Genomic DNA, 12,174 nt, shown 5'->3' with positions numbered 1-12,174 from the left:
GCACAAGTGAAAATAAAATAAAGAAGTAAAGAGCACAGCTCAGGCTGTGTGTGAGTTGGGACATTCTAGCTTCAGAGATAGGCCAGAAAGAATGAAATGAATGAATCCTGGTACCACATTGTGCTGCTGATCAATTAACCCCAATATCTGTCCTTTATGACTGGGATGGAGTTGGGGCACTCCCATGAACTGCTTTATTTGGGACAGTATCCAGGAGAGCACTCTTTGAACACAGGTGGGATGTACCTGGAACCTCCTCAGGTTTGTATGTGCAGGATGCCCGCCCAGTCCTGAGCACTCAGCTCCCCTGACCTAGCCTTGCTATTTCTTCCTGCTCCAGACCACTTTTCCTTCACTCTTGGCTTCTTATCTCTCCAGACCCACTCTGCTCCGGCTTCTCCTCCCTCTCAGGTCATATTCTTCTAACTTTTCTCTATCCTTCCTTCTAATGTGTTAATACCTTTTTCTGTTTACCAGGGCAAGTACCTCTATGCCCAGTGCAGCCAGACCAGTCACCCTTTGCATCACAACCTTTCTTGTCCCGTCCATGAACAGAAATAATAGTTTACTTGGCAGTGTCTTTTCTAACACACTGCAGGCCATTCCTGGTTACCTGTCACTGGGATGTGGCATTGCAGCAAACCATGGGGATTTACCTCTATCTTTGAGAAAACAAAATTTTATTTATTTTTTTTTTTTTAAAGTTTCTCAGGCATTATCTTTCTTTCCTTTCAACAAGGGGCCCTGCTTAGCCCCCTGTATCCTTCTTCATGCTTATGGGAGCTCAGGGGTCATGAGTGATTCTTCTTTTTGATGGGGAGGAGTGAACACATAACTGCCAAGTGTGGAGGTGAGGATGTGTGGTGGTAGGGTCAGGGTGCTGTACATTAAAAATTGCAGTGGCTAATGAGTTTGGAGAACTACCACAATAGGTATGCAATGTCCTGTGCGTTGGGGACTAAGCATGCTACTTTTTTGACCACCCCTTTCTCATGATGACAGAAGATGAAGCTCCAGGAGCTGAGGCAGCCAGCTGCCCCCAATGATACTGCATGTGTATGTTATAAAAGCGGTGAGGGAGAGAGAGGTTGCTCGCTCTGATCCGTTTTGACACACACTCAGAGTGAAAGGAGTGTAGAGAAGTTGTGTGTAGGCCTTTGTAAGCAAGTAGTGTGAAATTCCTCAGTTTCAGGTGAGATTTGCTGTAAGCTCTTGAGGACTCTTGAATTTCAAAGTCAAACTGTGCTGAAGAGAAATATTCATGCACAGGAAGAAAAATTCCTATAAAGTTTCACTGTTCCCCTTGCTAACTGCCCCATACCATCTGGCACTATACTCCAGAGCAGTGGAGAGAAGAATAATAAGACAGACTGCAGTGGGAAAAGTTTTTCTCATTTCAAAGGCTATCCAGATCCTAGTCTTTCCATATCACTGTAATTCAGTGATGGAATTTGCTGCTATAAACATCTGCCTGTAGTGAATATCAAGGACAGAAGAACATTAGCATAAATGCATTATTTTGTCCCACTTAACAAAAATCTTTTCTGTTTTTCTTAATCTTACTTTCCTGATCATTGCTAACCAGTAGAGTACAGGATTTGCATATCAATATAAAGACTGCTGGGAATATTCCACCCTGATCTACATTCTGTATAACACTATTAAATGGAGTAGCACAGGGATGTCATTCAGGACAGAATTTGGCTAATTTCAACTTCCTAATGACATTTTCCCTCTAGTACTAACAATAGATTTTAACTTGCAATATATCAGAGTTTCCAGTATATCGTCATTTTCAATGCACTGTACTTATGTGAACCACTTAATTGAGCAAGGTGAAGACTGAGAAAATAAACTCCATGAATATTCATTCCCAGTATAATTTAGAGGCTGCCACTCGCTGACATGCCAGCAGTGACTGTACGTTCAGAATTTTGCTAGTGCAAGGGCTCGCACAAGCAAATATTACCTTAAAGTTTGACATACTTGTGCAAATGGAACGTTTGGTTGGCTTCTTTTACATATTTGCACCGGGATCCTTCTCCTGGTAGTCATACTCTTCTAGTCATGTAGGTAAATGCTATATGACATACCTGACTGTCTTTTGCAGGTCCATCTGAATTACTGGACATGACAGACAGTGAAACGTAAGTACAACCTATCCTGCCCTGCAACTTATGTGCATTAGCCTAGCAGACTTCTCTTGTTTTTCAAGTGCAAACTTTCAAATAAAAAAGCTTGTAAAATGGCACAGCTCTTCAAAAAACAAACAACAAAACAAAATTTCCCCTAAACGCAAACAACAACCACCTCATATGTGTCTTTCTGGCCTAAAACAAATGTTCCTTGAATTCTGTAAAGGGCTTCCTCTCTATTGCTTCCCATGCCTCCTTAATCTTTCTAGAGGAATACAAGGCTTGCATTGTGTTTTGACGTTTCTGGCATCCAGTTACTGAGGGAGCAACCTGAAGAGTAAATTCCAGAAATCTGGAAATTACTTTGCTTGCTCTATACCTTTTCTTCCTTCCCTTCTTGATTCATCCAGGGTGCTCTGCATTAGCTGTCCCAGGTGGCCACAACCTGTGCAGTTGAAGATTTCTGTCAAATAGTTGGAACCTCAACCACTACCGTTGTTATAAAAAAACCAAAAACCAAAACAGAACACTTTACTTTCCAATTCCCAATTGCTCTATGTCTTGTTGTATAATCAAGGTGTCACAAAGAGTATGTAAGGGAAGCATCAATAATCCTGGAAATTATATGGAATATATGGGAAGCAAAAGTCGCCCTTCTCATAGGTGTTATACCTACCATTCCTCATCCCACAGTGTCCTCCTCTGCTAACAGAGAACACCAGAAAGGTTCTGCACAAGGTGCATGTGTGCAGTCCAGGGGTGATGGAGTTGCATGGACTGCCTGTTTCTCTTCATCCAGTAACATAGCACAGTCACTGAAATAAAGTGCAAGTGAACATGGCTATGAGGGCTTTCCTTTACAAAGGTCCCTCTACCACTAACTCTTGAAAAGGGAAGGTTCAAGCCGTAACTGGCAGCATGAATTTGTCTTTTGATCCTCAGGGGGAAATCAGATCGTATCCCATTCTGAATCTAGTTCTCATGCAGCAGAGGCAGATTCATTACAAGGTTGCCTATTAATATTTCAACATGCCCTGTCGTGGACTGAGGCTGAAATTCCTTTATGCACTCTCACTTTCTGGGTAGGTAGGTGCAAGATTTGTCCTACTACACGTATTTCTTGTCATTTGTTATTTTGGAGGTTATGTAATGGCCCTATTTGTTGGACAGTAGTAAGGACACCTTTTCAACCCACTCACAGCGTTACTTTCCTCCCCTTCCCAGGCAAATCTAGATAGATTTCTTTAACCTTGATACTAGTCAGTCTCAGAATCCCGTTACATGTAGTGCCAGTCTGAGTGAGGAGCTTTGCAATAAATCTGCTCCCACTACACAGCCTTCTCTTTAGAAAAGCATGTGTTCAAGCTTCCCCAATAGCTCACTAGTCCAGCAGTGGAAAACAAACACAGCTCTTGCTCTCATACATCCAAGAGAGCAGGGTATCAGAACCAGGGCAGCAAGTGCACCAGTCATGGCTTTGAAAAGCAGGATTTTTCTAGGATGCGTCCAAGAGTGAGGCTGAGGAAAGAAATTGCAGGAAGAAATAAACACTGTTGCTATTTTACTGGCTGTGAAATAAGAAGGTGGCTAGTTTGCCTTTGCAGCAGTTAGCAGAACTGGTGGTTGGACAGGAATGTGACATTCAATCCTTTGAATACATAAAACCTCTTCATGTTTCTTTTCCACCCCTCAGAAGTTCTTCGTCTGCTATTTGTGCACTGCAGGCTTTCCTGCTGTGTCAGAGGATGTAGATGCTAAGGGAGAAAGTGTACAAGTCTGCCTCTACCAGCAAGAGGGGAACCTCATAGAAATATGGCATTCTTCTCTGTCTGTCCTCTGCACCTCATACTTCGTAAATGCATATTGGTGTGATGTGTCTCACTGCTGGTTTCTCTACTTTGGTCTAGGGGTGAGACAGCATTACATAAGGCAGCCTGCCAGCGCCATCGTGCCGTCTGCCAGCTCCTGGTGGATGCGGGAGCCTCTCTGAGAAAGACGGACTCCAAGGTAACCCAGCCCCATCAACCAGTTATAAAATACTGCAGCCAAGCGAGACCGATCAGCATCCGTCCCTGCTGTTTGCATGATTGAGGCTTCCTCGTGTGTGCCAAGAGCAGCTCTTTTTAAACAAGCTATTTTTATTTAGAAATCTGTATTGATTTAAACAAGTACAAGAGACTTCAGTTCAGACCCCAACGTAGGTCATCTTCACCATAGCGAGAGCCTGGCCTCAAACTATTCGGTGCGTTAGGTGTGAATGAGGCATCTCCATGGCACAGCAGCAGCCGCTTCCTGTGCGGTCAGAAGAGAGGCCTGTGGGCAAGGACCACCTGGGGGAGCCTTGGTTTGTGATTGCATAGTGTCTGTGAGGCTTGATTATTGTGGCTGACTTGCTTTGTGAGGATGGCTAACCATTTTCTTTTGCCCTTGCTTGCCCTTATGCTCACTGATGTGACACTAACCACAACCCCCTCTTGGTGTACACTTGGCTGAGAAAATAGTCTGGGCAAGATTAAAACCCTAGGAATATTCTGTCAATTCAACAATCACTTAGGAACATGGTTCAGAAGCTGTCCCTCTGGCATTTGTGAACATAAGCATCCTGTGGTCAGCAGCTGAGAGGTGGTTGGATCTCTGGGTTCTAGAGTCAGAAGCACTTTTGCCACAGCAAGACAATTACAAACAGTTCCTACTATGTTATGCTGTATGAGGTAGCCTATAAGGGGGAGAGAGAGATCATCTCTTTTCAGATGAGAGTACTGAACATTACAAAAGATATAATTTCTGCAAATCCAGACAAGTGGCTTCTGACTTGTTAATCTTCATCTGTCCAGAAATCCAAGGACCAAGAATGTTTTTGTGGAGATACTTTAATGTGTTTACAATATTTTTTCATAGTTTAGGATCAAGACTTGTGGTTCAATTTAACATAAATTAACATAAGGTAGCTCAGATAATGGAGTAGCAAATTGGTGCACTGAAAAGTGATTTGTACTTGAGATAGAATGAGACACATTGAACTCATTTCAAATGTTGGGCATCTCTCTCTGCACATCCTTAGCAAAGTATGTAGTCTGTGAAGTGCCCTTTGTAAGTGTTAGCTACAGTACTTTGCATCATATTCATTCACATAGTAGCCCTAGAATGAAAAATCAGTTCCTTCCAGCATGTGAGCCCTTCTGTGTGATGTATTAAATAGCATGTCCTTGCAGAACTGCATGATTTGCCTGAAACCGCACAAGGACTTTGAAAACCTTCAGAATCTCATGACTCTGATAGAAAAACTTGACTTAACATTGTACAACAAATAAGTAAATTCTCCAAATTTGCTTCTGTCATCTCTGTAGTAATTTCTCCGGGTTGTGCTTTCATCTGTTCTTCTGAATATGTTAGCACAAGACTTTCTCTTCCTGTTTCTTTATTATAGGGTAAGACTCCTCGTGACAGGGCTCAGCAAGCTGGTGACCCAGATCTGGCCTCCTACTTGGAGAGTCGACAAAACTACCAAATGGTTTCCCACGAGGATCTGGAGACAGCAGTCTGATGTCTGAAAACGTCAAAGAGGATCCTTGGAAATCACAAGGCTGTACCTGAGGCACTCGGGCATCGTGTGAGGAAGAAGCTGATGGAATCAACGTGTCTCTCACTCTCATGGAAAATACCTGAGGACATGCCACCAGTTTCTAAGGGCTACTGAGTCTTGCCACGGAACGTTTAGGTTCCATAAGTTAGCCCATGATGGATGAGGCGGGACACTCAAAGGTCTGTGGAATCCATGGGCCACGGAAATTTACCTTTATTGCTTCCAGCAAGTAGCATGAACTTCTCCCATGTTCATCTGTACAATTTATTTAAAAAAAAAAAAAAAAAAAAAAAGAAAGAGAAAAGAGGGTGAGGGGGAACCAAACTAACTGGGACATTAAAATACCCAACCAGGTCCTCCTCCATCCCTACAGTTTCCTGCATTCCTTTTATTCTCCCATTCCCCTCACTTCTCATCAGTTAAATAGTACCTGTTATCTCTGTGTTAAGTCTTCACAAATGGTCAGGCAGTAGCAAAAAATTTGAGGAGCTCTGGATGCCCTTAGGAAAATCCCAAAATTTTTACTGGCTGCATTTCCTCCCTTGCTGTCCTCTCAGAAGCTGCGTCCTCTGTGCTCAGTCACCGTGGAGTTTTCTCACTTTTGGAGAGGACACTGCCTATTGCCTTGTTTCTCAAAGTGTGAGGCACAGTTAAATTTACAGCAGTAACAAAACCTAACTTCTCCTCATTGTTGCTGAGTATATGGTTATGGTGTCCTCATGAGACAGTCATTTGTACAGGAAGGAGTTATATGGGGTACACCATACTGTTGCATGGCAGAGCAGAAAGTTACCAGTAAGGTTTCTCACACCGCCATCGTGTGTATAATGACTGACCCGATTTTGCCTAGGTTTCAGGCCTGCCTAAAAGTTGATAGCTTTTTTTCACTTTTGAAAAGATGGGTTTTACACTGGGGAGAGATCTGTGCAATACAGAGGGGGTTCTGATGGACTGACTTATGCACCCAGTCTCCTTTGTGTTACAGCCAGAGGTAAGAAGAAGATCTAGAACATCAGTGGTCAGCCTAGGCTTGCTGCCGTCAACACACAAACAAGCACTGACCTGGTCGCATTGGTAATAGAAAAACCTCCTTTGGCTGGACCTGTAAACTATCCGATTCCCCAAGGGAACAAAGTTTGGGAGAGGCTACCCCACTGGAGAAGGACAAGCAGCAGCTCTTTGCCTTGTTACCCACTATAGGCTTGGAAACGTAAAGTTGCTTAGCCACTGTAAAGGCCAGCCATGTCTTCTGTACTCATCTGTTCTCTGGCTTACCTCAAAGATTATAACCACAGAAGAAGAGAAAGTAAACACAGATACACACAGGCATACACAAAATGTTCACCTTCAGGTTTTCAATCACTACAGACAACTCAGCTGTCAGAAATAGAAGAGCTTCCACTTCCAATTTGTCTGACCAGTTCCCATGAAGACACTCCCAGCCCACTTTTGGCATAATTCCTAAATAGATTTTTGAATTTTGCTTTGTTGTTTGTTTTGAAAGATCCACTGGTGTTTGTTTTCATGCGCCTTGCTAGGTGTAAGTCTCTGGTAGATGGTGATCATCGGGATTACATGCAGTTTGGAAACCATGAAAATAACTCAGGTCATTATTCAGATAAGTTTTTCTTCCTTGGTAGACGTTGTGGAAATGAAATGAATGCGATCCTATTTTTTTTTTTTAAAAAAAAAACCAAGAATAATTGTGGCAGAGAGGGAAGAGCTGAAAAATATACTTTTTTTTTCTGTTTTCAAAAGTTCATTTGATATGAGCAAAATATTTCTTTAGTATTTCTTCCTCTGGAAGGAAACTATCTATATTTGTAATCTATAGATCAATGGCGACATGAAATGTATTTTGTCTTATTTTCTGTCTTTATCTTTCTTGTTTAAAAAATAAAATATGGAAGCCAAATTCCTTCCCTTGATAATCATACAGGGGCTTGTGGCGAAGGTCAGTATGTGTATATATTAGAACTGAATTTGGCAACTGTTAAAATAAAAAAGTCAGAGTATAACTTTTGTGTATGTGAAATTTCCACAAGAAAGATCCTCATGCTGTGGTTTCATGGTAGGCCTTGCATTATCTTCCAGCTGTGAGGAAAGACTTTACTATAATATTTCTATATATTTGACAAAAATAAGAATTATATTAATATTAGTTTTATCTTTTTATTTTGTTTTACTGATGTGAAAACCAGAAGAAGCTTCCATGACACCAGAGGCTTGGTTCTGTCCTGCTGAGGCCAGACCGGTGCCTGAGCAGAGGACGGCCAGTGAAGCTCGTTGCAGCTCCCTGGTCCTTTACTCCCATGAAGAGGTGGATCAGTAAAGGCTTGATCTAACCACAGGTAGTTTCTGGAGGCCACGTGTGCATTGGGATAAGGGAGCTGGGTCTGGTCACTCTCTGTCCCCGGTGGTCCTCCCCTCAGTGAGACATCCCTCGTGCCCCAGGTGTGGCTGCAACAGGGGCTGGCTCTGGAGCGGCTTAGCAGGATGGTAAGATTTTTCTGAACTCCATTGTGCCATTTGGATGGCTCAAAGGAGTTAGAGCACATGAGAGAGTCTGGCTTGCTGTTTTCCCCGGCAGCTGGAGTAAGATGCTATGATCAGAGTGAGCCTGTTGTGCCTCTGGAAAGCTGCCCACACTGTGTGCTCAGTAGGAAGCAGTTACTGTGTGATGAAAATAAACCCCAGCACTAGAGGTAGAACAGGAGCTGGCTGTATGTAGTGCCTTTAATATTCAAGGTGTCCCAAAGCACTGCACACATAATGCATTAGATACTGGTGATGTATTGTATTTGTAGATAACAGAACATGTATGTTGTTTTCTGCAATGGCACACATATGGCCAGGGATATCAAAAGCTGGTTCACTGAAGGAAGGAGTTTGGGGCCAGGATGCTGCAGGATTATTCCTTACCCCTTTTCAAGTGCGATGGGATTCTCGATTTTGGACAGCCACCAGAAGCAGGCAGACTGTGCAGCAGTTAAAGGTGACACGTACGTATTCTCTCTCTTGAGAACCTGGGGTCTAGCTTAGTACAATATGATTGTGCCTGCACTGTGCAGGGCCAAAATTTCAGCATGCAGCTGGGAACCCACTTAAATTACATGTAAAACATTTTGATTTACTAAAAGTGTCTGTTCAGTGGCTGTGTCTATGTGTGTATATTACTATACATATGTATATCTATAAATATTAGTATGCGTATATATAGATGCACACACATATGCATACACACTTAGAATTGTGCCATTTGAATGACAAAGTACCTAGGGGTGCTCAGCTACTGAGGTTTCTGGACTGACAAAATGTCATTTTCCATTTTAATTTGTTATTAAAGGGGACCCTTTTCAGTAGGACTGAGGAGCTCCTGAATTGTTCCATTGTACTGGTTTTACTATCTCATTTTGGAGTTAAATGGAGGGAAAGAAAATATTTATAACGTTGATAAAATAAACTTACTTTTGTTATTTAATAGTATCAGTTACTCTTATTATTTCATGTTTCAATGCTAGAGGTATCTTTCTGTGTTATCCAAGACGTGATGATATCATATATTTCTCACTAATTATAGTATCCCTCAATATTGTGATGCGTGAGTGACTCATGTAAGACAGGAGCTCAAGGCAAATTTTGCCCATTACAAAACAAGCCTCAGACTCCAGTGGCTCTTTCACCATTTCATGTGATGGCTTGTCTGTGTTTTAGCACTTCTAAGATGTCTGTAGATGTTTTTATTGACACCTGTCACCCTTGCTTTTCCCCAGCAGCAGTAGAATTGCTCAGTCTCAACTCATGGTGCTGTAGCCTGGATTCGGACTACATGAGATGTCCCCTGGTACATAAGGACTGCCATATAGAAGCACTGTAGACTAATGAAAATAGAACAAAATTGATGTTTTGTTGCCATTGATCTTCCCAGCTGTGTTTGCAGAGCTGGCACTGTTATGGATGAATAGATGGGGCACGTGGTTTTTCTGGTGATGTGGTCATGGGAGGTTTGTTTGAGTACTATTTCACGTCCTCTTTTCTCAGTTTTGTCTTTGTCTTTGCCATGGCAGTGACATGCATGGTAGTGAAAGTCACTAACACACAACCTCACCTTGAAGGTTTATATTTTCCTTTCAGCCACCCCAGATGGCTCCTGTGGGGTATGCTTATGTGTTGACCCTTCCAGTACATCAAAAGCATGTTGAGATGATCTGACTCTGGGCAAAAGCTATGAAATGGGCAAGGTACATTGGTAGCCTTAAGCTTGATGGGATTTTAATGGTACTCAAGAAACATATGGACATGCTGGGAATTTGGATGTCTCGAAACTCTCCAAGGACAATTCTGGCCTTATACTCCAAGAGGAACCGGTTCCTCATGCTGATCCATTTGAGGTCTGTCATTTTCTTTGCCTCACATTTTGCTGCTTTTGCACCAGACTAATATCCATGAAGAAGTATTTTACAAGCATGATGTTTAAGCTTGTTGAAAGTAACATTTCTATCTCCATTATACCTATTCTTTTTCATTCATCAGACGTTATTTCCTCTCCTTATTTTCCTCACTGAATCTGAGCCAAAGTGACATTGAGTTATTAGCTTCCTAATTAATCTAAAGCATCAAATGTGAGTATCTTCAGTCATTTCAACAGTCCTGGAAACAGCTTATCATATACCTCTGCCTTTCTGGATACCAGTGAAGCTGTAGGACACAGTATTACAGGGTTCACTGTGGTACTCAACTCATTTTGCTTTCTGAACAACAATGTAGGCAACTATTTTTCTTAGTAATGGTTAGCTACAGCTTTAAAATCCCATGAGCTGCCTGCCAAAATCTGTTGATTGCAACGGCAACTCGGTAATGTGCTAAATTGACTTGCTAGCATATTGATGAAGACCAGAATTTTATGTGGGGGATGTGTCTCAAGCTTCAGTGCTTTAAATCCTTTTGGAGGGGCAGGATGCAGCTCATGACTGCACTGTGGAAATTCCTCAAGAGAAGCTATAAGGCAGCCCTGCACCCAGCTCTTGAGGAGGGCAGAATATATAGAGGAGTCATGATGTCTCAGCCTTTGCTGAGGAGTTACCAGTACACACTTCTCTGGACTGCCTAGCTGAGATCCTCTGCAGGTACCAGAGCTCAGGGGCCTCCCTTTCCCTCCCCGGCATCTTTCCAGCACTGCTGCTCTTGGTGGTGCCCACAGAGAGTGGCATTCTCTCATCCCCTGTACATGTGCACTGGAGCAACGTCCCCCGCCTTGGCCAAGGGATTTCCTGGCCCATGTATGGTGCCATTCCTGCAAAAGAGGAAAATTCCCTCCCTCAGGCCTTGATCACACCAGTAAATTCATTACATTTGACTTCAGTGATCAGGCAGGCTTAGAGCTGAATAACCTTACTGTATTCAGCCATCAGAGTGCATCTTGTCTCCTGCCTTATTTATAAGGTGCCACATTCCAGTCTCAGCTGCAGTTTCTTGTTTCTCAGACTGCCTTTTTTTTTTTTTTTTTAAAAAAAAAAGGACAATCTATCCTATGCAGTACACATGTATCTAGTTACCCAGAGAGTGGGGAAGACAGGCAGCTCATTTTAAAAACCCCTCATTCTGATGTAGCGCATGATGATCTTTAAAGTCTAAGCGGAGGGATGCCTTGCAACAAAAGCATTTGTTTCAACATAAACACATCTATAATTCAGGAAATAATCTGATGCTTAGCCCTTTAAAAACAATCAGCTTATGCTCTTGGGTCCCCTACATGGAAGAGGTGTTGGGAATCTAATAAGGCAGTCATTCTCTTGACAGACACATACAGAAAGGTGAATACCTGAGAAAGCGAAAGACTTTCTTCAGAAATTTGTCCTCATCCACTAGAAACAGAACCCTGATTTGGGAATGCTATTTCAGAGTTCACCAATATGTTAACAGCTCCAGCATTCATATTCAGAGTACGTAGAAGCTATAGCATTTTGACATGCAAGAAATAAGCTCTACATCTTTTAGCAATATAGTGCTACATATGTAATTGCTTCATCTAGAGCCAGCCTCCTTTTGCTGGCAAAGTGTAACACCTGGCTCTTCAATTAGTACCTGTCTAGGAGGCTGCTTGATGTGTAACCTACCACTCGAGGTGTTTGTGGTGGCAATCCAGTGCTCCGTTATGACAAGTGCTGCAGCAATTATCTAACTACTAATGCATGAACCACAGTAACAATTCATTTCTTAGTATTACACTTCATTTTAATGAGAAAAATGGCCTTCTGATTCCAACTGCCTTAATGACCTTCAATTATCACTTTTTCCTCAGCCTGTGGCCAAGCAGAGGGAGAAGGTGGTCCCTGTTCCTAATGTGTATTCAGGAATCCAGATCCTATCTAGTAACTGTAGGAACCACTCTGGTTTGTAGGTATGGAGAAGAAGCTCAAGTAGCTCTTGAGCCTGATGCAGCAGACATGAGTGATT

The 12,174-nt window shown here is 42.4% G+C and overlaps 1 protein-coding gene across 4 annotated transcripts in view; it reads left to right on the top strand.

Moving 5' to 3' along the window:
* DGKI (diacylglycerol kinase iota) overlaps positions 1 to 9,199 on the top strand; it is a 221,565-nt gene extending 212,366 nt beyond the window's left edge. For all 4 annotated transcript variants that reach the window (XM_074871781.1, XM_074871780.1, XM_074871783.1 and 1 more), the window contains 3 exons: positions 2,111 to 2,147; positions 4,043 to 4,142; positions 5,563 to 9,199. In XM_074871781.1, the coding sequence (XP_074727882.1) occupies positions 2,111 to 2,147; positions 4,043 to 4,142; positions 5,563 to 5,679 (254 nt within the window). In that variant the 3' untranslated portion in view covers positions 5,680 to 9,199. The remainder of the gene's footprint in view (positions 1 to 2,110; positions 2,148 to 4,042; positions 4,143 to 5,562) is intronic.
* The last annotated feature ends 2,975 nt before the right edge of the window (positions 9,200 to 12,174 follow it).

Source organism: Strix uralensis, chromosome 5 (assembly GCF_047716275.1).
Source record: "Strix uralensis isolate ZFMK-TIS-50842 chromosome 5, bStrUra1, whole genome shotgun sequence".
NCBI classification, from domain to species: domain Eukaryota; kingdom Metazoa; phylum Chordata; class Aves; order Strigiformes; family Strigidae; genus Strix; species Strix uralensis.
The sequence above is the reverse complement of the archived record's forward strand: the minus strand, read 5'-3'. Positions and strand labels throughout refer to the sequence as shown.